The sequence below is a fragment of the Halichoerus grypus genome, chromosome 13 (assembly GCF_964656455.1).
Source record: "Halichoerus grypus chromosome 13, mHalGry1.hap1.1, whole genome shotgun sequence".
In the NCBI taxonomy this organism is placed as follows: domain Eukaryota; kingdom Metazoa; phylum Chordata; class Mammalia; order Carnivora; family Phocidae; genus Halichoerus; species Halichoerus grypus.
The window spans coordinates 73,869,561-73,897,108 of NC_135724.1; the positions used below are offsets into that span (position 1 = coordinate 73,869,561).

At 47.1% G+C, this 27,548-nt stretch overlaps 1 protein-coding gene across 1 annotated transcript in view; it reads right to left on the bottom strand.

The window, feature by feature from the left end:
• The window catches only part of ZNRF3 (zinc and ring finger 3), a 152,181-nt gene extending 135,762 nt beyond the window's left edge, over nucleotides 1-16,419 (bottom strand). Inside the window, exon 1 of the mRNA XM_036123083.2 lies at nucleotides 15,872-16,419. Coding sequence (XP_035978976.2) covers nucleotides 15,872-16,171 — 300 coding nt within the window. The 5' untranslated portion in view covers nucleotides 16,172-16,419. The remainder of the gene's footprint in view (nucleotides 1-15,871) is intronic.
• Nucleotides 16,420-27,548: the final 11,129 nt, after the last annotated feature.

Below are 27,548 nucleotides of genomic sequence, written 5' to 3' on the forward strand. Positions count from 1 at the left end.
ACCCGTGCTATGACTTCTTCTCAATGAGGAGCCCTCCCGGATTTTTTAACCTTGATAAACTACCACTTTAGAATAAAAATGTTCAACCACAGGTAAGGAACATCATGAAACAACGTATATCATTTTCTTCATCATCATCCTCACCCTCACTAAACACCAACTGTATGCTGTGAGTAGCTCATTTAATCCTCACAACTCTAGGAAAAATTTCTCTCCAATTTACAGATGAAGAAACTGAGACCCAGAGAGGCAAAGTTACGTTTCCACGGCAGATAACCGGGTTCAAACCCAAAGCAGTCTTTCCTACCAGCAAAGGAAATCCAGGGCCACTCCTTCTGCAAAATTTGTAACTTGCTTTAAGGAACCTGGCGAACCCTGCGTGTTTACGTAGCAAAGCTAAAAACTGCTGCTCCTAACACCCCTGTCAATGGTCGATGACACGGAAGTGTCCTCCCAACTCCTCCCAAATGCAGCTGGCTCAAGGATGTCCCTGTAACACAGAACTAAGGAGAACTTATACCCAAAGCAGGTTAGAGTCCAAAAATTAACCTGTAAGTTGGTTCTTAGGAATACATGTGTTATCTTCTCCCATAAAATGGTGGTGTCATTTCTGCTCCACAAAAAGCCTACCCATGCAATTACTGATGTACCCAAGGTTTGAGGACCCCACTCCAGTCAGCTCACCTCTTAAGAGCTAACGCAAAGCAGGGCGCCTGGGTGGCTCAGTTGGTTAAGCGACTGCCTTCGGCTCAGGTCATGATCCTGGAGTCCCTGGATCGAGTCCCACATCGGGCTCCCTGCTCGGCAGGGAGTCTGCTTCTCCCTCTGACCCTCCCCCCTCTCATGTGTTCTCTCTCATTCTCTCTCTCTCAAATAAATAAATAAAATCTTTAAAAAAAAAAAAAAAAGAGCTAACGCAAAGCAGAAAACAGCCAGAGCAGAGGTCAAGGATCTGCATATTAAACTCCTTATGTCCCCTTGGTATCTTGTTGCATAATGTTACACACAATTCTAACAAACACGGTTCCCTGGTTTTCTAGGAACGAACGACAGAAATCAGAAGCAGCATCTAAGAATTACTGAGAGAGAAGCGAAGAAGAGGGAACAACTTCTACGAAGGTGCCACATCAGCTCCCAGGAAGACGGCCTCGTGCACTGAACAACTCCAGGGGGTGCCCTTCATATCTGTGGTCACCCTGGATCCACCTGAGGGCCAATTTACAGCAAGTAGAAGTCACGTATCTTGAGGAAGGAAAGCTCTTCCTAACTCACACAACGAGACCCCTCAGGCTGGAGTGGGGGAAATGTCACAAGATTGAGACACCAGCCCCGCCCTGAAGGAGGATCCAATCTAATGGAGAATCACACAGCTGACCCCAAGTCAGCAAGCAAAGACTGAATGTGTGGTCAGCCTCCCCTTCTAAAATAGTAAGTTTCCATTCAAAGGGGTGGGGGTGGGGGGGTTGCTTTTTCTGTTTTGAGCCTTGAAGGCAAGCCCCCCACAACATAAGACAGCTTGAGCTGATAAACCTGTGAAGGTCCCAGCCTCCAGTAGCTCAGCTCTCCTTCTGTCAAGAAATGCTAGGACAGCGGATGGTGCCGTGAGTCCCATCCTGCTCTGCCAGTCGGGGCCCCCGTCTGGCTTACTAGACCTGATCAATTCCCTTCCTGACATTTCACTGCGTAACACCAAGCACCGCAGAATTAGTCATGCAGGGCACCATCTGCAAAGGGGCAAACAGCGTTCTAGTGTGGGGTACCAGCCTCCTCCTGTCCTAACTCAGCCAAAGCTTGAGACCTAGGCATCTGAAGGTCCCACCCCTGGGTGATGGCACCCACAACCTGGGTCTTTACTGAATATAGGAGAATAAGTAGGGGAGAGGATAGGCCTTCTCGGGATGGGGAGAAGAGGGGAATGAAGATAAAGAGCTGGGGGAGGGAGAGTCCCCCAACCATCCTCCCCCCCCATTCTTCTTTTCCTCCCTCTCCTCCAATCAGCTATCATTAGGTTAGAGTTATCTGAGGGCAGGGGATGTTGGTGGCGCATGAGAGGAGGGGGTTGGTAATATTAGGAGATAGGAGGCTCCCTATTCGCCCTGCAGCAAGTAGGAAAGACATCTGTACATGAGATATATAGAGACACAGAAACAGATATATAACATATGACATATATGTCCTATAACATCCACAAGTTCGCAAGAGGAGGATGAAAACAGCCTTGCAAAAGTAAATTAAGAAAATTAATTAACGTTATCTAAGCATGTAGTAAGAATTCTAGAGTCTTCTACAGTATCTTCCTGCAGGGACACCTATGGGGAGTCATTTTACTTAGAACATTCAAAACCATTCTGCCCCCATCCCACTGCTGTTTCAGAGCCTCCCCCTTCCAAAAACAAGGTTGGCATGGCAACCCAAGCACCAGTCACCGTGGTCCCTAACCACATCCGCCAGGGCTTGGCATGCTGAGGCGTGTGCCAACTCTGTTGTCTGTAGGGCACTCCTGGCCACAGTACACAGCAAGCTATAATCAGGGCAGAAACCAGCGCATTCGTATAGAACTCGACTCAACATAAATATTCATTAAATGGGAAAACCTATGGTGATGCAATGTTGAGACGGCAAATTTAAACACAAGGGTCAGGAAACGCAAAAAATTACCACTGCCACTGGAACTTGAAATCACCCACACTCACATTTAATGCCACAAGCGAGTTTCTATGTGTCCTAGAGATTTAAACCTAATAACACCAAAAGTTCAAAACTACACATTAGCTGTTTGTTTAATTCCCTGGGATGGCATTTACTGATAGTCATGGGAACATTTCCAGAGCAGACATGCCATGAAGAGGCATGGAAGGAAACCCTCTAGTATAAGTGAAATAAAACACATTATGGACCCTAGAATCTTCCTGAAGGTCCCAGTGCCCAGATGATAGCCACTATTCCACAAAAACAGCAACGATAACCAAAAAATAATCTCAACATACCGACATGTTTATAACCAAGCAATAATTGAATAATTCCCAGATGTTTATAGTAGGCCCCATAAAGAGTAGAAAATCAAATGTTTATGAAATTGAAATTTCTTCCACACGAAGCCTGTTGGCCTCTTTAGAAATACTACTGTAGTCCTTTAAAACTCTGCTTCCCACCCAGCACTTAAAACACAGGATTAGGGGCACCGGGTGGCTCAGTCGTTAAGCGTCTGCCTTCGGCTCAGGTCATGATCCCGGGGTCCTGGGATCGAGCCCCGCATCGGGCTCCCTGCTCAGCGGGAAGCCTGCTTCTCCCTCTCCCACTCTCCCTGCTTGTGTTCCCTCTCTCACTGTGTCTCTGTCAAATAAATAAATAAAATCTTTAAAAAACAAAAAAAACACAGGATTAAAGGGGCGCCTGGGTGGCTCAGTCATTAGGCGTCTGCCTTCGGCTCAGGTTGTGATCCCAGGGTCCTGGGATCGAGCCCCGCATCGGGCTCCCCGCTCCGCAGGAGGTCTGCTTCTCCCTCTTCCACTCCCCCTGCTTGTGTTCCCTCTCTTGCTGTGTCTCTGTCAGGTGAGTGAATAAAATCTTTGAAAAAAAAAAAACAACACACAGGATTAAGGCCCATGCCAGAGCTTCCAAAGGCGGGCAGAAATGAGGTTAACAATATGGTACAAATTTAAGTAAAGACCCACATACAGTTGCTTCCAATGGGTCATACTGGAGCTACATAGAAGTTTTACTGTTCCTCAAAAGTACCTGTTTCCTAAGCATCACCAAAATATTAACCAAACTTAAATAAAACACACTCCCTAAAAGTCTATAGTCAGGCTGAGACAGTCTCTTCTCCAGCATGCTTTGGACACTGTACCCAGGCAGTCACACACCAGGCTGGAAGGAATTAGAGAGGACATCATCCCCTGGCCCACATCTCCTTTTCCAGACCTGGAGAGCAAGGGCAAGGTGAAATTACTGTGAGAGTCTGGTCCATCGCAAGTATTTGGAATAGTCCTAGGACACACCCATGTCTGCAAGTGGCTTGTGAATTGTTACAATCATAGAAAGTTCTCTCAAAAAAGCCCAGTCTTTTTCTGGCCTCACTGATACCCCCATCACTAAGTATTATGATCTAGAAGAAGGATTTCAATTTGGTAAATATTTGACAGTTGTATTGCAAGGGATGAGTAAGACACAGTCCCTATCTACTGGGAGTTGTGATCTCGTGGGGAAAAGAAAACATGAACAAGGGAATAACTACAATGAGGAATTTAAGACCAGCTGCCAAGTGAAGGACAGAGCACTTTGGTTCAAAGGAACACACTCAGGGAATAGGAAACGCATGGTGGGAAGGACTGGACATGTGACCCCAGTGCAGGTGAGAGCCCCAGGAGAGGGAAAGGCGGGGTCGGGAATGTGGGGGCGTAGAAACATATTACAGTAGAAGGGCACCTGGAACGAGAGGCACAAAGGAAGGCCCAGGACCCACTCAGGGAACAAGGGTGGAACGCAAAGGACCCAGGTCTGCAGCCCAGAGGCAACAATGAGAGGGAGACTTCAGGCCCAGGTCCCCTGTGTGCTCAGCTAGGTAGTCAACAGTGGGACGGTACTGAAAGATTTTGATCAAGGTTGTGATGAGATCCAAGGTTACCAACCGAAAAATGAATCTGGTGGGGAGAGGAAGAACTGACTTGAAAAGCGAGAATTTGAGGCATGAAGAAGGAAGGTCGCGAAGGTCAGCAAGGAAAGAGGAAATCAAGCATCCTCTTGAGTGCACCATTTCCCTTTTGACTTGGCCACAGGCTACCTTGATTTCCATTTTGAAAAGGCTTTGCAAGTCAAGATTGCAACATTCTTTACATGCCATTGGCTGTCTTACTTACCACTGACTCCGGAATACCGAGGCACTTTCTGAAAAGATGAGAAACCTCTGGGTACCCCGTGTCATTTCTAAAAATGGCATAAAGGCGCCGAACACACGTGTCACATGCATTTAAGTAGAAGCGTACAGTTAGGTACAAAGAAAAGCAGTCTATGTCAAGTATGGGACAAACCCTGGCAACCAGGACCACCTGAACGGCAGTCGGCCTGCGGCAAAATCCAGGGAAGGCCAGTCCCAGCTGAGAGAAGAAATAAGATAATAATACAGGTGAAAGTACACTGGGGACCCTAACCCACCAGGCACATGGAAGATTTTCTGGAATTCAACCAGCGGAGTGGGATGCTGTCCAAGAAACACGAGCACTGGGGAGCCCCAAGACCACACTTCTAATCACAGCTTCTCTTGTGACCAAAGGCTGGAGGCCCTTGCCCACAGTCCCCTCACTGTAAAAGGACAGCTGAGCCACAGCATTTTCAGGGCACCCTCTAGCTCCAACAGGAACTCTAGAGGTCAAAAGAAACCAAGGAGCAAAAAGAGAAGAAGGGCAAAGATCTTCAAGAAGGCACAGGTCTGGGGCGCCTGGGTGGCTCAGTTGGTTAAGCGACTGCCTTCGGCTCAGGTCATGATCCTGGAGTCCCTGGATCGAGTCCCGCATCGGGCTCCCTGCTCGGCAGGGTGTCTGCTTCTCCCTCTGACCCTCCCCCCTCTCATTCTCTCTCTCTCAAATAAATAAAATCTTAAAAAAAAAAAAAAAAAAGGCGGCACAGGTCAAATGACATCAGCCTTCGAGAAGAACACGAGAAAATGGAAGCCCCTGTACCAAAGCAAAAGGAGCACTCTGGTCCCACGGCCATTCAGCCTTCCCCAGCAGTGTAATTAGAGGCTCCTGGGGTCCACTGAGGCATCACCATCCTGCCACAAATGGGCATCAGACACGCTGCATGGTTGAGGAGGGAAAGAAAGGAGGCTCACAGAGCACCACATAAATGCTTTCAGCTTTGGGGCACCTGGGTGGCTCAGTCCGTTAAGCGTCTGCCTTTGGCTCAGGTCATGATCCCTGGGTCCTGGGATCGAGCCCCGTGTCGGGCTCCCAGCTCAGCAGGGAATCTGCTTCTCCCTCTGCCCCTCCCCCTGCTCGTGGTTCCCCCCTCTCTGTCAAATAAATAAAATCTTTAAAAAGAAAAAAAACAAAACAAAACGCTTTCAGCTTCAGAACTTTCAGAGGAAGGATGGCAGACTCCAGTGCCCACAGGGGCCAGATGTGGGTAAATGTAATTCCCAGTGAGTGAAGTAAACCAAAGCAACGCAATAGAGGCTGGTGAACTGGAGGGCCCACGTCCCATCTGAAGGGCACAGTTGCCACTCCACGGGGGCAGGTGAGGCTGTGCAGAAAAGTGGATCCAATGTTGCCGGATCTTTTACTTTTGCAAGAAGAGCCACAGCCCTAGATTTTTATGTAAAATGTCTAGGTTTTTAGCAGGGATCAAAGAAAATACCACGAAGCGGTTTTCAGCCCTTGGTCCTGCTGTCTGAACAGCAGCCCTGGTGCTCTGGTGCTTGGCTCTACTTGATCTCTGCCCACCGCAAACTGACAGCGCCGCTCCGAATGAGAGGACAGATTCATAGGGCCTTTCTGGACCTAGCCTGCTCGTACGCAGAGCGCCTGCTCTCTGCGAAAGCGGCACGGCACAGAACCGTGGCTGCAGAAGCAGCACCCTCCTGGGCCACAATCTGCTGCCACAGGGTGTGCCGACAGCACAGTGGTGCCTTCCGTGAGGTCTTCTCTAGGCCTCTGAGCACAGCCATCTGCCTGGACAGCCGCCCTCTCCCTGCCCAGAACACACGGGCGGCCTGTTGCTCCGGAAGCGAGCTCAGATGCACCTGCGAGGGAGGACCCACATACCACGCCGGGCACCTTCCCCTGGATAGAGACATCAGTCATAACTCAGACCCTCATGGGAGAGGAAAAAAGCCAGTATTTTACTACTCACTAGTAGAAATGCACTGACTTGCACATGGATGAAGTCGCCTTCCGGAGTTTTTTGTTAGAAACAGATACTAGCTGTTATGAGCAGGAATAGGTGGAAACTTGTATGCCAACCTGGTGAGGGGGTATAAACTAAAACCACTCTTCTGCAGTGCAATCGGACAACACAGAGCAGGAGCATTCCAAATGTTTATACTGCTTGACCCCGTGGTCCTAATTCTAGAACTTTATCCTATGAAAATAATCAAGAAATGGAGAACAGCCATTCCTTAGAATAATGGAAAACAAGAGTATGTTACGCAGACACTAAAAAGGTTTCAGAGCGGTTAGCAACAGGAAAATACTCAAGGTGGACGAAGGGTTATAAGCACCAAGTAATACTTTCTCACATTTTCCTTTAGAATACCTCCAAGACTACAGGAAAATGAAAGGAAAGCTACACCAGAACACAAAAGGTTAACAGAGGTTCTCTTCAGGTCGTGGGATTCATTTTTTCATTCATACTTTTCTGTATCTCCCAAGTATTCTACAATAAACGTGTACTATTTTTACAATTAAAAAATAAGTTACAGGGGTGCCTGGCTGGCTCAGTCAGTACAGCAAGCGACTCTTGACCTCGGAGTTGTGAGTTCGAGCACTGGGTGCAGAGATTACTTAAAAATAAAATCTTAAAAAAATAATAAGTTACAGATGATTTTTTTTGAAGGAAGATTTTGGCCCTGACTAGAAGCAATGAAAAATGAATCTATCCTAACATTTTTGCCTTCTCTACCAAAATACATCAAGTCCTCAGGCAAGCAGGTCAGTGAGCTTTGGCTTTAGGTGACCCCTCAAGATGCTTACTTAAACTCTCAGCCTCAGTTTCCTCTGGGGCAAATTTCAACTGCCCAAATTTGTATGGGAGAAATCTCAGAAATAACATCTGAAAAGCACATGCTATATCATGGGTGCCGAAAAGGCTATATTTTTCTCTACACTGTAGCCACAGGACAAACTCAATAAATGTCTGCTGACAAGTTACCATACTCAAATTCAAGTAAAAAATCAAATTTTAATCAAATTCTTACAGCACTGGGTAAGACCTTACACACACCCAACTGAGCATGACCTTTACTTACTTACTTACTTATTTATTTATTTGGCTCCATGTCCAGCATGGAGCCCAAGGCAGGGCTTGAACTCACGACCCTGAGAGCAAGACCTGAGCTGAGATCAAGAGTCGGACACGTAACTGACTGAGCCACCCAGGCATCCCCTTTATTTTATTTATTCGTTTATTTATTTATAGAAAGTGGGGAGGGGCAGAGGGGGAGGGAGACAGAATCTTAAGCAGGCTCCATGCCCATGGTGCTTGATCTCACAACCTTGAGATGATGACCTGAGCTAAAATCAAGATTCAGACGCTCAACTGAATGAGCCACCCAGGAGCCCCCCACCCTTACATTTTTAAAATGCAGCAGCTTCACCACAGAAATCCCCATTCCCACATACATTTTTAAATCAAACTGTAGGATCCTCAAAGTCTATTTTCACCAAATCAAGTCTACGCATTGAGTTTCTGAACAACCATATCACACTGGCTGCTGGAGCGAGAAGGGGGGATTAATACCAAGCCTTTTTTTTTTAAATACCAAGTCTTAAAACACATCTTAAGGGTAATAAAAATAAAATGCTCTCCCTTGAACCACAATAGGCCAGCTGACCTCATTCTCTTCACACTATCATGAGTCAACAGAGCTGCTAAAAGTCAAGACTTTAAAACATCTCATTCAGGCTACAAATGGAACAAAGAACCTCTACCCTTTACCTCCTCCCTATCCTGTTTGACAGGTATAAAAAGGCACGTCTCCACAAAGGGGTTATCAGCTTTAACCTCAAAGGTAGGTAAAAACGAGTCAGAAAAGGCCAGAAGGCTCAAATCCACATACTATGTCCTTACATACATGTTTCTTCAGAATGAGTTGCCCAGACCTAAACTTTGCACCCTGCACCAGCTGGTCCCTCAGTCTCCTGTAGATGTGTCCTACTGTGGAAGACTTGTGGTTTGCATGCTGTCTGCTCCCTGTGGGCGGGGAGAGGGTCCTACTCATCCCCCACCTGCTACCTCACCTCACCTGGGGTCCGGTGGACAGAAGGCAGCAATGAATGTCAACAGAAGAATACAACACCTGCAGTGGGTTTTCACAGCCAGGAGGATGGAATGAGCAGGGAGAATCCACAGCTTTAGGTTCTTGCAATCTTTTAAATCAAACAGGGAACATGCAGTCTGTGCAAAGTCAGAAAGGTACTGAACCTAGGCTATGGTCTCTTTGGAGAAAGCGATGCAGACTTCGAAATGGCTCTAAAGTCAGCCACACGAAGGAGGGACTTTCCCAATAGCCAAAAAACAACGGACGTGCCATTGAGTGACAGTTGTATACTTCAAGTCATTGGTCCCTCTTCCCAAACTTGGCAGATTGGCCCTTCGTGGGAAAAACAAGTTAGAATGAGAGAAGGAAGGAAGGAAATAAATCTCTGTAAGCACAGAGTGTCTTCTCAGTTGAAGTTACAGCCTCCCTTCTTGGTCAGTGATCCTGGGTTTATACCTGACTCCAAATTGCACCATCAATTCCCATCATCTCAGCCCAAGCAGAAGCAAGCGCCAAGTGAAGCAGTCTTGTAAAAACAGAAATGGCTTAGAATCACACAGCCCTGGTTTTGAATCTTAGCCCTACCCCAGACGTGCTCAGTGATGTCGAAAGTAACTTCACTCTCGGAGCTTAGTCTCCTCATCTGAAAACCTGGGGCATGCTGTCTAGCTTGCCCATTAAATGTGAGCACAGCACCGTGCCCAGAGCCTGGCACACAGAAGCAGACTGGCACAGATATAGCAGCAGCTATCTTATAAAGCTCTGACAGAGGGAAAGACTGAGCAAGTCACAAAATCGAAATCAGAGGAGAAAAGCAACCATTTAGGGGCGCCTGGGTAGCCCAGTCGGTTAAGCATCTGCCTTCGGCTCGGGTCATGATTCCACGGTCCTCGGATGGAGCCCCGTGTTGGGCTCCCTGCTCAGCGGGAGTCTCTTGGTCCCTCTCCCTCTGCCCTTCCCCTCCCCTGGCTTGTGTGCGCTCTCTCTCAAATAAAAAACAAAAATTAAAAAAAAAAAAAAAAAGGAAAGAAAAGCAACCATTTAAACCCAAAGTACTACTTAAGAAGGCCTGGCTTTCCCCAATGATACACCTGATGCCGAAGCGTGCTTCTGCAGCTGCACTCCCTGGCACACTCAGCTGAAGCGCAGCCGAAAAGGACAGAAAGGCTCCAAGCCTGGGAGTCTGGAGACCCAAACAGTTATCAGGGTCATCTCTACTCACCACATGCCCTGAGCAAGGCACTTCACTTCTCTGGATCTCCTTATCTCACACATTAAAGGACTGAATCTGTTCTTCCGATTATCAAGATTGATTTAAATGTCATTTTTGTCATGAACTGTAAATCCACATTCTCCAGACTTGGGAAATGCCAACAGGAAGCAAAGTTTTCACATGGCACATACTTAGATTAATGAGGATTCTGAATACCAAACTTTGACTCATTTCTACGGACACTGGGGTTGGGCTGTAAACTATTCTTCGTGGGTTTCTGTCCATCCATAATGGCTGTCCACATTAGAGCTTTCTCAATACTCCGTGTTTTATCAAGTAAAGAACACCTACACCCTTTTATTGCCAGGTATCCTGCCCCTTAACATGCACACACACAGGTTACTCTCATGCAATCTGCAGTTATAATACCAGTGGGTCCACCAGAACCAGAGAGAGGTCCATTCTTTCCATCTAATCAGGCAACTTTCTGGAAATACCAACCAAAAAGGAAAGATAATCCCAGAATGTATTAGTCACGTCAAAGGAAGTTACTCAAGTCCCTTAAGACCCACTGCCTGTTTGATGTCCATTCTAAATCCATCATTCATGCACCAATTAAGTGTCTGATAAGTGGCAGACACTGGGGACCCGGGGATGGATCCAGGGATGAGTAAAAACAAACAGACCAATGCCCATGGGGCCACGGGCCACAAGAGAAGGTGTGAGGAGTTATTTTTAAGGCATTTCAACATCGAAAGATGCTCCATTTCATTTTCCAGGAAATGATGAAAAGGAACACATTTACAGTCTACTCTCCCACATGCTGCATTCAGATTGCCACCTTTTTGCGCTAAATGCAAAAATTCTTTGAGGGACTATTTTCTCACTTCACCCAAGGAAAATGCATTTAACTAGTACTAGATGGATGCCCAGGAGAGAAGTTAATTCATTATAGACAATGGATGTCTTGGGAACTAAGGGCTCAATTCCATGGGGAAACCCACTTGGGAAGGATTATCATTTATCCATACACATGTCTGTCTCTATAGAGACTGTGGACTCCAAAAACCAGCAATACAGTGTCTGAAAATAGGGTTTTAATAAACCAGATGAATATGCCCAATGGAGACACAAAGACCTGTAGACTTCTCTACAACTCTTGCCAGCCTGAGCTCCACATCACTCCAAATTCTTAGTAATGGACTCTTTGATGATGAGTATTAGATCAGTGCTTCTCTTTTTCCTCCTGGGGAGAAGGGGCAGGACAGAACCCCAAAAGAGGCAAAATTGTATCTTCTCAGGAAAACACAAGAGTACATCCACAAGTGCATTGTGTATATAACTGTGTATATAATTTCAAGGGTTCACAGGCCCTCCCTGGAAGTCTGTGACCTTCAGGTTAAGAACCCCTATACTAGATTGCTAGAAATTAGACTCAAATTAATGCCCAAATCTAACCAGCCAAGTTCTACGTATTTGGCAAAAACAGAAGCAAAGGGGCCAGACAGACCTGGGTTTCGATCCAGGTTTTATCATCTGCTAGCTGGGTGAGGTTGGGGTAAATCAAATCGCCTTTCTCAGCCTCAGTTTCCTCATCTGTAAAATGGGTTAACAGTAGTTGCTAATTCCATGTTAAAGTCAGGAGGCGATGAGTAAAGACATGATGTGCTTGGCAGAGTGCCCTGTACACAATAAATGGAGGCCATCACCACCTTCCCTCTGGTCTGCAGATTCCACGCTTAAACCTCCCACTCCCATCTGCATCTCCATTCGGCGCTGCATTAACAGCTCCCATGGGATCTTAGAGAACAAGGCAGAAAATAAGGGCCCCTAAGAATTCATAAGGTCACAAAACACAGCCCTAATGTTTTCCCCCAAATCAAATGCTTGGTTTTAACCTATGAAGGCCCTTTGACAAGACAGTCAGCAATCTCTTTCTGTGTAAATCCAGATCAGCTGCCAACACACAATTGTTCTATGAGGCCAAGTCAATTTTTAGAGGCAGGCCTCTTAACTTAAAATGGAGATGAAAAGAAAAGGGTTTGATCAAATACCGAACTGCAGAAACACACTGACAGGGCAACAAGGCAGAAGAATTAGTTTCCTAAAATTATTCTCTGTGATGCCCTTAGTTAATATTGGATATTTAAGGATGTCACTCAGTCCTTCTAACCCACTACCCAGTTTCCCCCGACCCCTCATAGCTAAAGGCGCTGGCTTAGTTCTTAAATATTCTCAACTTTCCTCTGCTTTCAAGACCATTCAACACTTAACCCAGGATACCGAAAGGCCAATTTTAGAGCTACACAAAACCTATCATTCAGAGTCCTACAAATGAATTTCTCAAGCGTTTCTAAATATTTGACTTCAAGGGGGGGGGGGGGAAATGCTTTTCCACTTTAAAACAATCTTTCATCTCTAGCGATGCAAATTTTCTTTGTTTGTTTAACCAATCCACATACCACTAGCCAGTGCTTAATCAGGCCTTTATTTAACATCACTAACCATGTGAGTTGTGCAGCCAAGTCTGAAAGTTTCAGATAATGATCTCATAATAGCAACAAATTGGTTCAAAGATGAAATATGTATCAATATGTCTAAGAACCCTTTAAAGTTCCACACTTCAGAATGACAGAACTATAATTCCTCCAGCATTCACACTGCATGCCTGACACTCTTATGAGCGAATGGACTTCAGTGCTGCATGAATAAATAAGATAATATAATTAATTAATAGCATTTCATATCCATTATGAATGAGATAGTGAAAAATAGTTTTCACTATTTCCCAGATGAAGATGTCAAAAAAGAAAAAAAAAATCTCTCTTCTTAACGGAGCACACTGGTGACCTTGGGGAAGTTATTTAAGCCTAAAATGCACAAGAAGAGAACCAAGAATCCTGGTGACTAATCCCAAGGTTTGAATTACTATCTCTCTCTGACACTGACACACACACACACACACACACACACTCTCTCTCTCTCTCTTAACCAGGCCCCCCCTTCCCCTAATCCATGCAAATGACAAACAGGTACCCTAATTAGAAGTATCTGGGGCAAACCAGACTATGATAAGGTATCTCCCATCATTGTATATAATAGGGAGCGAGGAAAAACAGTAATACAAACCAATTTCCTATCTTAGAACTCTTAAAGAGACTCCCGAACAGGTCTTTTTCTCCCCTTAACCACGAACAACAGCACTATCGAACCCCACTGAAAATAAACAATGCTTCAGTGCCACTGTTTAGGTTTAGTTACAGGAAAATGAACTGTGCTCTGAAGACCATAAAATACTAAATAGCAAATCACACACGGTTGTTTTAGGATAGTAAATAAAAGGAGGTTTGAAAAGTTCAACAAGGCACTTAGAAAACATGATTAATCTGAAGCTGAACACCAATTTGTTTCTTCTACCTTCTCATTTTTCATACAAAACGTTACATTCCCTCTCAGCGGTCCTGAAACACCAGCTTCCCTTACAAAAACATTTTTCAGGGCTGACAGGGGCCACGCCGGTTACTGCAATCAGGCAGTACTGGAAGAACTAATAAAAGCATGCCAGCCTCTGTACACAGCCCTGAGAGCCACGCTGAGCTCGTCTCTGCACTTGAGAGGTTCAGCAAGTAGGCCCCCACAACAAAGTTATTAAAGATATGGAGTGAGAACACCAAGAAATGACTATTCAGGCAGCTCAGATAAACTCACCAACACACTGTGCAGTTATAAAGGAATTAAGGACACCTATTAGTGATTGCTTAACAAGTCAACTTATTAAATACCATTTAAGTCATTTTTCTTTACTTAGCAACTGTTGACTTAATTGGGGGGGCACTAGGCTAATGGACTACAAAAGAGTTAGATAAGCACTTCAAAAAGATTCAAAAGAGAATGGATTCCTTCTGCCAAATTCATATTTTCTCGCTCTACTCACAAGGATAAAATAGCTACAAATGGTGTGCTTAAACTGCTAATTTTGTATTAAATGGTGAACCCAAGATTATCTCCAAAGCCCAGCACTACCCATAATGGATAGCCCGCCAGACAAATTACCGTGGACAAAGAGTCCAAGTTTAAAACACTGCAGATAAAAATCGCAAACTTCAAAAGTCTCCTTCAAAAAGTGAAGTGCCATGTTAAAACATCCTTTCTCTTAGAAGGCTGTAAGTCAAACATTTCTAAAGCCGTCAGGGCACAGTGAAAGCCTCAGAGAAACAAGGAGTCACAAGGAGCAAGCTTTAAGATTCAAACTATTCTTGAAAGCTGCCACTAAAATGTGTAGGAATCTTCAGCAGACCATCTTCTCTGAAGCTTACAAATTAAAGACCGTAATTATAACATGAGCAAGGAAAAACGTCCAAAAGCCTTTAACATATGTAGTCACAGGACTCAAACATGTGTTTCCCCTTCTATTCACCCTGCAGAAGTTTAAGATGGGGATAAGAGTCCTGTGAGGCAATGCTGCTGATTAATCGCCTGGCAGGGGTGCCTCCCCCAGCTTTGTAAGGACACACCTCTAAGGAGCCAAGCTGCACAGCTCCCTGTCCTATCCACGCAGGGCTTTGAGCATGCACCACGGGAGGGGAAAGGAAGAGGCTGCTATGCAATCATCCATACAGTTTCCTTCTCTTCATTCATAACTCATCCAAAGTAAAGCACACAAGGCCCCAAGCTTAGAGCCCTGCAGCCATGCCATCACCTCCAAAAGGGCTCCAAATCAAGCCAACCATTTCATCGCCCGCATCCGAGGCATGCATATTAACCGCCGTAAGTGCGCTGGCAGTCTACTAACAAGTTGATAAAATCATAGCCAGAGAAGCGGGAAGGCATCTACCCAGCTCAGCAACCGCAGAGACTTCAGCTCAGTCCCTCCTCCAAAGTGTAGGCACGGCTTAAAAGCTCCCCTTCGCCAGCTCCCTTTGGAATGCAGACCTCTCTCATTGGGAGCAAGGTGGGGAGGCCCTGTCAGTGAGCGACCCTGTCTCCCGATTTCCAGGATTTCCAGGCCCTCCGCAGAAGTCCTTGGCCCAGGAGCGGGCAGGCAGTCTCCCTCCCACCCTCTGTAATCTGAGGCACGCAGCGAAGGCTGCCTTCTACGGCCACTCCAGGGCACTCGCGATCCCCACTCCTCGGCCAGCTCCCCCTGCTTCCTTGCCTGCTGCTGCTTGTCCAGAGCCCTGCAGGGGGGTCAGCGCCCAGGTGAAGCTGGCGGCAGGTTCCAGGAAAGAACCTGATGTTGTACAGCCGCAGACAAACCTGGCTAATCTCAAAAAGAACATGCAGGGATGGAAAGCAAAGCCTGTGACCTGAAACAAGCCACCCCATCCTTCATCACTCATCTTTCCAAAGTTGGCATTCAACAGGTAGTTCCAGGACTTCCACCTGAGGCAAACCGAAATGCCCAACCGGCCCAAGGGGGCCGGCCCAACGTGGGTATCCGGACCCGGGGTCCCCCTCCCGCCCCCCGGACCCACAGGAGGCCGAGCCCCCACGTGCACTCGCCCCCCGCTGCGGCGCGCTAGAGGCCACGTCCCGCCTGCCGGCCGGGGAGGGATGCCGCCGGCCTCCACGCCGCCCCTCCCGCCCGCCCGCCCGCCCGCCAGCCCGCGGCGGGGTCGGCGGGCGCAGCCCCCGGAGCCATCTTGTGGCGGCGGCGGCGCGGGGCCCGGGCGGCGGGCAGCTACCTGCACGATCTCGCCCTCCGCGCTGAGCGTGGCCCCGGCCCGCGAGAAGCGGCCCGTGAGGCCGGTGGTGTAGGTGGTGTAGTCGCCGCTCGGGCTCGACTCGAAGAGCACCACCTCCACAAACGCCGTCTCCTTGGCCCGCGCCGCGCCGGGCCCCGCGGCCGCCAGCAGCAGCCCGAGCAGCAGCGGCAGCGGCGGTGGCGGCGGCAGGCGGCGGCCGCGGGGGCCGCGGGGGCGGCGGCGGAGGCGGCGGCGGCGGCGGCCCGGGGCCCCTGGGCGCCCGCCCGAGCGCGGCCTCATGGTCCTGCGGCGGGAGGGCGCGGAGGGCGGGCGCGGCCGGGCATAGTCGCGGGCCGGCGGAGGACCGAGCGCGGGCGGACGCCTCACAGCCCCATCGCGGCGGCGGCGGCGGCGGCTTTGTGGGTCGCAGGCTCGGCTCGGCTCCCCCGGCCGTCGCGCCGCGGCCCTTTCATCTGCTCCACGTGAGGGGTTATCCCCGCCCCGGCAACGTCGTGACCCGCTCTCCCCTCCCTCCCCGCACTCGACCGCCGCGGCCGCCGGGGGGAGCGGGAAGGCGGGGCGGGCGCGGTGGGGGGCGGCCCGACGGCCGGGCACGCCCCCGAGCTCGCTCCGCCCCTTCGTCCCAGTCCCGCCCCTCGCCCGCCACCGCCTGCGCTCCACCCCATTGTTCTCGCTCCGCCCACCGCCTACCGTCTTGCTCCGCCCCATCGTCCTCGCTCCGCCCCCTCATCCTCGCTCCGCCCCCACGATCTAGCTCCACCCCTTCATCCGCGCTCCGCCCCCGGCGGCAGACATTTCTCCTTACCGTTGCCAGAGTTCGGCGGGAACCCTGACAGCATCCTGCTGCCAGGCGACTGCGTTCTCTCTGGAGGCCCCACGCCTCCTGGTCCGGTGCGGTAGTTAGGGCCTTGTCCTTCCCGGCTCTGCGGCCCCAATCCATAGTTCCCAGGAGCCCGCACCCGGCTCTCCACCCTCACCCCCACCTCTAGGATCGAATGGGAAGAGCCCCCGCGGGTCAGAGCCGTTTGCAGCTCAGCCGTGCCGGGACGCGTTTGGTTCTTGCCCCGGTGTCGCTAAGATAGTTACTCAACTGGGGGGGGGGCGGAGTTGGGGGCCATTTAGCCATGGAATTCTGATGGAGTTCATCTTTCTGCAGCCCAAAGACTGTAACTCAAACACCCTCCAAGAGGGGTTCTGAAACTTTGAGTCTCTCCGTGTGCAGAAGGCCAGAGTATTCCAACACCATCAGTCTTTATGCACAGAATGATGGCTGCCAAATTAATGTACCAAATACGTGCTCCAGGGCCCAGGGGTCCCCAATCGTCCAGGAGATAAACTTTTCAAGTCCCCACCCCTCTTTGGAACACGCCTTTTCTGTCCTCGTCTAGTCCTATGAGAATCGAACCCTTCCTTCAAAATTGAGATTCAATTCCCACTTCCTCAGTGGACTTTTCCTTCTCTCAGCAAAATGGCTTTGTTCAGATATTCGCAAATATTTGGTTAGGATGATCTGCTTCTACTTGCTACCACACCCAAAATATTAAAAAGACGAAAAGAAAACTCAATGAGTATTGTCTTGGGTAAACAACTTACCAAGGTTACATTTTAGAATAGAAAAAATATTTTCAAAATGTGGAATAGAAAATACACTTGCAAAAATCCACGGATCTGCATTGCCATATTTGGACCACCCAGAGTTTCTGCTTAGGAGGGAGGCACCTGGGAAAGCAGAGCTCAGAGTACAGCTGCTTTGTAAGTTCCCTCAGAACCAAGCTGAACCAGTGCTGGCTGGGTCTGGGCAACATCAGTCCTGATATCTCCCCCTAGGTGGCACAGTCCAGTCATTAAGGGGGAAGTCAATTACTACAGCCCACCCATTGACACTTTGCAATATTTAAAATTCAAGGTCACCATCAATTGATGAACAAGTCAATAAAAACAATATATCCATACAATGGAATGAAGTACTGATAGAGAGCTACAACATGAATGAACCTTGAGAACATTACCGTAGGTGAAAGAAGCCAGTCACAAAGGACCACATAGCATATGATTCCATTTATATGAAATGTGCAGAATAGGCAAATCTACAGAGACAGAAAGTAGATTAGTGGTTGCCAGAAGCTGGAGGGAGGCAGGAATGGGTAGTGACTGCTAATGGGTTTCTTTTGGGGGTGATGAAAATGTTCTGGAATTAGATAATGCTGATGGTTGCACAACTCTGTAAATATACTAAAACCTAATGAATTATACACTGTAAAATGATGAATTTAATGGTATGTCAATTATATCTCAATACAGTTGTTAAAAAATTTCAAAGCCATTAGTGGTATTTTCATGAAAACACACACACATATACCTACACACAGGATACTGTGTAAGGCTATTCTCTGCTCTTTTGAAGGCTTAGTTCAAATCTCACACCCTCGGAACCCAGGCTGCTCTATTTAAAATGTCAGTGTGCCCCCCTCTCCCCAAATCCCAATCTCCCTTGGCCTGCCCCCAGCTCTCCACCCCTGTGGCATTTATCACCTTCTAACATACTAAACGATTTGCTTACTTATTTCTGTCTCTCTTCCACGCCCCACATACACACATGCCAGACAACAAACTCTATATTGGCAAGGATCTTGTCTTGATCACTGACTTAGGCCAAGGCTGCCTGGCCCAGAGTAGGCACTCGAGACATATTTGTTGCATGAATTAATGACTAAATGAATGAGTGATAAGCTCATCGTTTTGTATCCCTCCCATTTTTCAGACATTTGGGGCAGCTTGCTAACTAACAGCTGCTTAGGAGCACTGGACTTCATGGGACCAAAATAAATTCCGAATGTGGAGAAGAGCAACAGTCCTTCCCCTCAAGGACTGCAACAAAAACCTAGACAAGGGTCAAAAAAGAAACTGACTTCAATTTTTAAAGCTCTGTTTAAAGAAATACATGGTTAATAAAACACAGGCCTGCAACACAAAGGTAACACAATTCATCTCTCACCAGTTGTAAAGCTGTTTAGAAACGGAGATACTTACTGAGTAATGTAATTTCACCAAAATCTGATGGGCAGTGAAGGGAGATAGGAAATAACTTCAAATAAGAGATAAGACCCATTGGCTAGGAGCAAGGACTGGATCGAGTGATAGGAATGAAGAGAAGTCAAACCCATTCATTATTTTTCATGGCACATCCCTAGTTAGGACATCCTGAGCGTAACTTATCTTGTTCTTTTCTCTACTGATCAGACGCAGCTCAGATGAAAATAACCCCGAACAGGTGCATCAGCATCAGTTAAAGCTGCCAGACCTTTGGCAAATCTCACTGACTTAGGCCAAAAACCGCACAAAGCTTTGGGAAATGTTCCACCATCAATGTTCTATTTATATGATCAAAGAGGGAAGTATAGGGATTTCAAATCCATAAACATATTCTTTAGTACCTAAAGAGACTATATCTGTGCTAAGTAAAAACAGACATGGATATTCACCGCAGCGTTGTTTTTAATAGTGAAAGACAAGAAACAACCTACATGTCCATCAATAGGGAATTAGTTAAACAATGGTATACCCACTTAATATATAATAGGACTCATATTCAATAGCCATTTAAAAAATAAACAAGCACTCTATGAACTTCTATATGATGATCTTCGATATATACTGCTAAGTGAAAAAAATGTTCATATGGTATGTTACAGTGGAGGGGAGTGGGTAAGATTCATGAGGGTTTGCAAACATTAACTATGTGTGGAAGGAGACATAAGAAATGGATAAACAGTTGCCTCTGGAAAGGCATCTGGGTGACTGGGAAGCAGGGAAAGGAGGGAGACCTTTTTTTCCCTGTCTACCCGTTGTACCTATTGAATGAGCTCCATGTGCATATATTACCTAGTCAAAGGTAATAAAATAAAATAAAGAGACTAGCCAGCTAAATCCGTAACTGGTAACATTCATTTTCTATATGCAAACGAATTCATTCAATAAACTTTATTGAGCACCTAATATGTGGAATAAGAATAAGGGATTGGCCGAGAGTTATGGAAGATGCTAGCATTAGGGAAATCTAACACAGGACCTCTCCGTACTACTTTTGCAGCTTCTTCTTCTAATTATTTACAAATAAAAACTAAATTAAAAAAAAGAAACTGGATGAGCCAATCCCTGTGGTCAAGGAGTTCCTTCTTTTCTTCTCTCCTTCCCTCCTTCCGCAAACATTTATTACTATACAGGACACAGAAATCATACAGGGTGACAATAAAGTACTCTTTATTTTACAAAGAAATTCTAAGAGTTTGAATCTCGTCTTGCGTCTTTAAGGTGATTCAAATTTAAGACTTGCTAGCATTCTTCCAAAGTATTTATATCTATTTCTGGAAACTTTCATTTATTGTATTTAAACATCATATAATTCTCTTGAAAGGTACAATAGACGTTATACAGACAAGTAGCGGCAGTTCTTTCAAAACTCTTAGAAGTGTCTCTTCTGCCTTTGAAGTTGTCCCATCAATCTATGTCTACTTTGAGCCTTGAGGCAGAAGGCCAATCTGGGCCCCGATTCATCAGTGGTTTAAACCCTGCTTCAACCTGTCCCTGATTTGCAATGGCCACCCAACCAGGAGTCACAAACTCAAACAATGCTCCAGGGGCCATGCAGGGAATGTGACTGAGTGAGGTGGGCCAGGTGCAAGCAAAAATAACCAGCAATGAGATGGTAAATGGCAAAGGGGCCTCGGGCAGGAACACACTTGGGAGTGGTGGCCTAGGAACACATAGCCCGTCCAGAGGGCTATTACCACACATTGTTGCTCTGGGGAATGTGGGCCCAGGATTCACAGATCTTGTGATTTGTCCAAAGGAAGCAAAAAAATATATATATATATATATATATTTTTAGTGTCTCCTGGTTTTTAAAAGTTTTTTAAAAAATTGTATTGCTGTGTGGGGCCAAATAAACACATCTATAGGCCATTTTTTGGTCAAAAAGACACGTAAGAGGAGTCTGACAAAGCAGATGCTGATTAGACCAGGTCATAAAACTATCATTTCTAGATTGTGAAGGCGGAGGAAGAGGAAAAAAATTCCCAGATCTGAGAAGTATAAATACTGCACTATATAAAGGAGACAGTTGTGTGTGTGGGCAGAACCCTAGGCCACAAGAGGCACCTGTCTTCAGGATGCAATATTTAACTGAAGTGGAAATGTAATCACATGCCTACTTGACCAAGGAAGTCTGTTAGTGAATGAGGGGTCATTGGAGCTTTGAAAGATAAGAAGGGTTGCATTGATTATACCTCTATTTGGAAATAAAGAAAAAAGGATTGAGAGAAAACACTAGAAGAAAATAATGACCAGTCACTTGCTTTTGTCCAACTGTATAGGACAGGGTGGCTTAGCACAGAGGTGAGTTAGCAGGAGAGAAGAGAGAGTTTGGGTGAGAATATAGAAAGGTACACTCCATTCACACTAGGTGGAAAGTAACACCCATTTGCAGGGAGATGGTACTGAACAAGAACATCTCTTCCTATGGGTAATTACCTCTTTCTGGCTCACCTCATCTCTCCCCAGCTGTCAATCACAGAGCTCAGCTCCCCGGCATACGTGGGCGTGTGACCCTGAGTAGCCAATCAAAGTACTCCATGCCCCTAGCTACAATGATTGGCTCAGAAGTAGGCATGTGACCAAAGCCGGGCCAATCAGAGTCTTCCCTGAAGTTTGATCCATTGGAAAATGGGGGAGCGAAGGTCTGTCTTCTCCTGTGGGATCTCAAACCCCAAGGATTAGATAAATTTAAGCTGTTTGTGGCTGGTTTCCCCGACTACGTAGGAAGTGCTGCTGCCGTAGAAGAGAAGTGGAGACAAGCCAAGAGGAGACAAATAAGAAGAGGGAGGACACTGGCTTCATCCTTTGAGCCCCTGGATCCACCCTTATAACAAAAGACTCCTGACAAATATAATAGTAAAGCTGACTAGTTCAATGACAGCTTCAGTGACAATAAGGAGTAGACACACACACCATAAAACCAAAGAAACTCTGAAATCGAAGCAGGTGAAGAAACCCAAATTTTGCTTAAAGCAATTGAGTCAAACATAGTTTTATCTTGAGATCTTCAGATCTTCCCCCGTTCCGACACACACACACAAAATTTTGCTAATCAAGAAAAAGGAGAAAGAGTCCTAAAACACAAGATCTCAAATAGAGACATGTTCAGTATATTAAGTGAATGGATGGATGAATGAATGAATAAATACTCAGACTAGAGTTCCTTATCATTTCAATATGAGAATACTTAGGAGAAATAACTCTTTTTTAAATTTTTTTAAGAGATTTTATTTATTTACTTGAGAGAGCGAGAGATTGAGAGACAGAGAGAGAGCACGAGCAGGGGGAGGGGGAGAGGGAGAAGCAGACTGCCCGCTGATCAGGGACCCCAACTCAGGGCTGGATCCCAGGACCCTGGGATCATGACCTGAGCTGAAGGCAGACCCTTAACCAACTAAGCCACCCAAGCACCCCAGGAGAAATAACTTTTATGGAGAAAACAACAAAACTGTAATCTCCAAATATGATGTCGAATTAGTAGAGGCCTTGCATTTTATTGCTGGAAGATAACTTAGAGATTATATAACATAGTTGTTGTTTGTATGACAGATGAGAAAATCAAGACCCAGAACCCTTGATCAATAAGAATTATACAGCACAAGCTTCTCTAGCTGCCAATAGCTTCTCATTTATAAGCAGGTGCTGTCTAGGACAATAAACACTGGGCACAGATGCGATGTGGAAGAAAAGATAAGCTTTGGAAGCCACAGCCATGTCCCAAGGAGCTGACAATCCCTCCCCAAGAACAGCCATGAGAGTGGCCCTTCCACTCTTACATCTTTTCCTTGTTCTGGGCAGCTTCCCTGCTTCCATCTAAGATAGAAGAGAAAAATCAAGAAACAGGAACCAAAATGTGTGAAGGGGAGTAGGAGGTACAAGCTTCTAATTATGAAATGTGTAAGTCACAGGGATGAAAGGTACAGCATAGGGAATATAGGTGATGGTATTTCTTTTTAAGATTTTATTTATTTTTTTGAGACAGGGAGAGAGACAGAGCATGAGTAGTGCGGAGGGTCAGAGGGAGAGGGAGAAGCAGACTCCCTGCTGAGCAAGGAGCCCAACGTGGGGCTCGGTCCCAGGACCCTGAGATCATGACCTAAGCCAAAGGCAGACGTTTAACGACTGAACCACCCAGACACCCTTAGCTGATGGTATTGTAATGGCCTTGTATGGTGACAGATGGTAGATACCCTTGTGAGCCTGACATAAGACAGAGAGTTGTTGAATCACTATGTGGTACACCCAAAACTAATGTAACACTGTGTGTCAACTATACTTCAATAAAAGAAAGAATAACCCAAAATGACACTATAACGAGAATGAAGTTTGAAAGATGCCAAAGAACTGATGATACAGAGTGGGAACTGGGGCATCTCCTTCAGAAGACAGTTGGGCAAAATCGATCAGAATTTGGACTTCAGGACACCTGGGTGGCTCAGTCGGTTAAGCGGCTGCCTTCAGCTCAGGTCATGATCCCAGGGTCCTGGGATCGAGCCCCATGTCGGGCTCCCTGCTCAGCAGAGAGCCTGCTTCTCCCTCTCCCTGTCTGCCGCTCTGCCTACTTGTGCTCTCTCTCTATCTCTCTGTCAAATAAATAAATAAAATCTTAAAAAAAAAAAAAAAGAATTTGGACTTCATCCACTTTTTGGGTTTTTGGGGGGGGGTTAAATTTGTTTTCTTATTTTTTCATCCACTCTTTTGATCAAACAAGTTCACTCATATAAACTTATTCTTCAGTTACTGTTATGCCTGCATGCAAAGATTTATTTTTTTTAAGATTTTATTTAGTTTTTTGAGAGAGAGCGAGTGAGAGAGAGAGAACATGAGCTGAGGTGGGGGACAGAGGGAGAAGCAGACTCCCCGCTGAGCAGGGAGCTGGATGCGGGGCTCAATCCTGGCACTCCAGGATCATGACCTGAGCTGAAGTCAGATGCTTAACCAACTGAGCCCCCCAGGTGCCCCCAAAGATTTATTTATAAGGGACCTTCATTTTAGCACTCTTCATAGAAGCCAAAGAATGGAAACAGCCTGCAACCACCAACAGAGCACAAGTTATATACAAGTCATATGATAGCCTAAATTTGGTTTAAAATATACACTGGGGGAGGGAATGTGGGTGTGTGTAAAGATGAAACAAGATTAGCCAAATGTTGATAATTACTGAAGCTGGCTGTCAGAGACATAGAACTCCGTTATACTGTTCTCTCTTTTGTATATGTTTGAAATTTTCCACGATAAAATGTTTAAACATTTAAATTATGATATGGGGGTGCCTGGGTGGCTCAGTCAGTTAAGCATTTGACTCTTGATTTCAGTCAGGTCAAGATCTCAGGGTCATGAGACCAAGCCCCACACCGGGCTCCACACTGGGAGTGGAGCCTGCTTGGGATTCTCTCTCTCCTTCTCCCTCTGCCCCTCACCTGCTCACTAGTGCTCTCTCTTGAGGAAAAAGAATGAACTTCAATGACTCACAACAATATGGAATGTACAGAAAACACTGTTATCAGAATTATGTGAGAAAAGAAAACTGGAAGTCTGGGATAGGAGAAAGACTAACTCTTTTCTCTCATGATAACAGAAATTCAACTCAAACTGCCTTAAGCAAAAAAGGGAATTTAATGATTCATACAACTGCAAGGTCCAGGGATAATTTTAGTTCCAGACATAGCTGGGTCCAAGCGCTCAACAGATGTCATCAGTTGTCTTCTCTCTCCAGCTCTTCACTTTGCTTTCCTCTGAGATGTCATTTTTCTTGTTTTCTGCACCTTGGCCCCTCTCTTCCAGGCTCATATGATCCATGACGCCAACACTCCCAGGGAAGAGAGAGCTTCTTTCCTCTTGGCTGCAACCCAAGTCATGCATTGGCTCTCATTGGCCAGAGTTGGTAGACACACCTCACTGAACCAATCGCAATATCCAGGGGGATGGAATATGCTGATCGACTAGACCTGGCCTTTCTGCCCTTCTCTGGAGCAGGGAATGTGATCAGCCTCTTTTAACCACATGGACAGAGATTGGCTGATGACTGGTTTCCCTTATGAAGGGCTGAATGGATGCTGGGCAAGCAGAACCCACGAAAGAAAAACAGATGCAGTAGTTGCTTTCTCCTTGTCTGGCTCCCCGCCCCTGGGCGGACAGATGCTTCTCCCCCACCCCCCCGCCCCGTTCCTGTCATACCTTAAGCAGATCTCTTTTAGAATTTGGGTCATGTTGCCCAACATTCATCCATTTCTGTGTCTGTTCACTCCTACAAACCATTCAACTCCTCGAGAACAAGGACCATGCCTTTCACTTAGGTAGGAAATCTCTGGCAAAATGCCTTCCATACAGTTGGAGCACGATAAATATTTGCTAAATGAATGAATGGCTCTTGAGCCTGTGCCAAAATAAAGTCCTGACGTTCAAGGCTTTTCCTGATGGGGCCCCAAACCATCCTTCCTGCCCCTTCTGTCCTTTCCATGGCCTGTAGGTGAGCAGCCACCTCGAACACGCCAGGCCTTTTCCCACCTTTAAGCCTTCATCTTGCTGTTCCCTCAGCCTGACCACCCTTCCCCAATGCCCCACGGGTTCATGATGGGGGGGGGGATCTGGAAAGCTGGCCAATCAATTTTCTGATCACAAGACCTTGCAGTGGAGAATTCTGTAACAGAAACCCTCTAACCAGTCTGCACAGTTTCTTGATGCCACTTTGCTTAAAACTAGCCCCCACACACCCAAGACTACTCGAACAAAAGGACCCTGCCACTCTCCCTTGCTGTGCTTGGTTCTCTGGCTGAAAAAGTCAGAGCCAGGGTCCTAGTAAGTCGACAGGTGGTGCTAAAGCCAAGAGGACTGGGGAGGCTGTTTCCTACCATGTAAATGATCGCAGCGACTCCTGTATTGAGCATTTATTATCACCGGGCACTGTGCCTAGGGCTTTGTGCCTGTTTCCTCCTTTGATCCCCACATGGGGACAACAGCATCCCCATTTTATACGTGGGGAAGTGGAGAGGAAGTGGCTTGCCTGAGGTCACAGAAGTAATACATAATGAGGCCAGGATTGGACCCAGCTCTGCTGCCAGAACCCTTGCTCTTATCCCCCAAACAGAGGGAAGAATAAAATAAGTGTCCAGTAACAAGTAGAACTGGGAGACTCTGCAGTCCCAGAAAGAGAGAGACAAGGGGACAGTGGCTGCCTTCCGCCTTGATGGCTTTGCTGGTCCTGCCCCCTGTTTTCTCGGAGGCCCAGCTCTGCTTACTGTCCTTAGGTTCCTAAACACACCCTGAATCCCAACAATTCATTCTCCTTTTTGCTCCATTTGTTTTCGTCCACCGCCGACAAGCTGTGTGGCTGAGCAGTTTCTCTCCCTCTCTGGGCTTGGGTTGCCCAGGTCTGAGAAATGGAGGCAATCCTCGCACTACTCAGAGGGTCGGCATGAGGATGAGGATGACGTGAGATGATCTGTGGGCCGTGGAGGGCCCAGTGACAGGCCGGTGGATGCTCGTGATGGCTGTGAACTCTGGTTCCCCCGCTCTGAGCCGAGGGCAGGTTCTGACTGTCTTTTACATCTGTGCTTACAGCGCCTGGCATTGGGACCCGCTCGCTCAGGAAATACCTGCGTTGGCCTAGGGGAACCACTCCTGATAAGCGGGCCTTCTTACCTTCCGTGAGGCTCCCGGTGCTGGAGATAGGGCCTACACTCCTGTTTGTTTCTTCAGTGGGTTAATAATTTACCTCCAGTGTTTAATTTTGTTTAAACAGACATGACCCCATTGGTGCTCCAGGCTCTGTTCCTGCCAAAGTGGCCCAGGGATCAAAGAAGCCCAGAGACACAGAGAGTCCTCCCACTGCCCTGTCCCAGAACTGTCCTTTAGCCTGCTGGCACCTACCCCTGCCTCGTTGCCCCCTTGACCTTATCCCCCCCCGCTTTTAGTCATGCTCTGGTTAGCTTCTCTCTGCGGTTATTCTACCTGTCTTTGGTCCACTGCCATGGCTGACGTGTTGGCCCTCTCAGTGCCCAGTGCTCCTTGGGCCTTGCCGGGGTCCCTACTGCCTCTCTCCTCTGTAAGTGAGGTATCTCCAGGTGTCTGGAGTGGATTCATTCATTCTATTGAGGACTGGGAGCCAAGGGTCCTTCCAGTGTGGCCCTGTCGTTTACATTTATGGCTTCCATCTCCCTTCCTAGACCTAGGGGAATGGACTGGCCTCTTGGCCGAATGGGGACAGGCTTCATCCCACCAGCCACCTCATCTTCTCTGGCCCTCCAATCTAGGCTCCCCGTCCATCAGCTTTTCAGGCTCCGTCCTCCAGCTTCCTGCCTGTATTAGTGTCCTAGGGCTGCCATCACAGACTGCCGCAAATTTGGTGGCTTCCAGGGGCAGCAGTATACTCTCTCACAGTTCCAGAAACCAGAAATCTGAAATCAGGGGGTCACCAGGACCATGAGCCCTCCACAGGCTCCCGGGGAGGATCCTTCCTTGACTCTCCTAGCTTCTGGTGGCTTCCAGAGTTCCCTGGCTTGCAGCTGCATCCCTCCAGTCTCTGCCTCCATCTTCACACAGCCTTTTCTTCTCTCTGTATGTC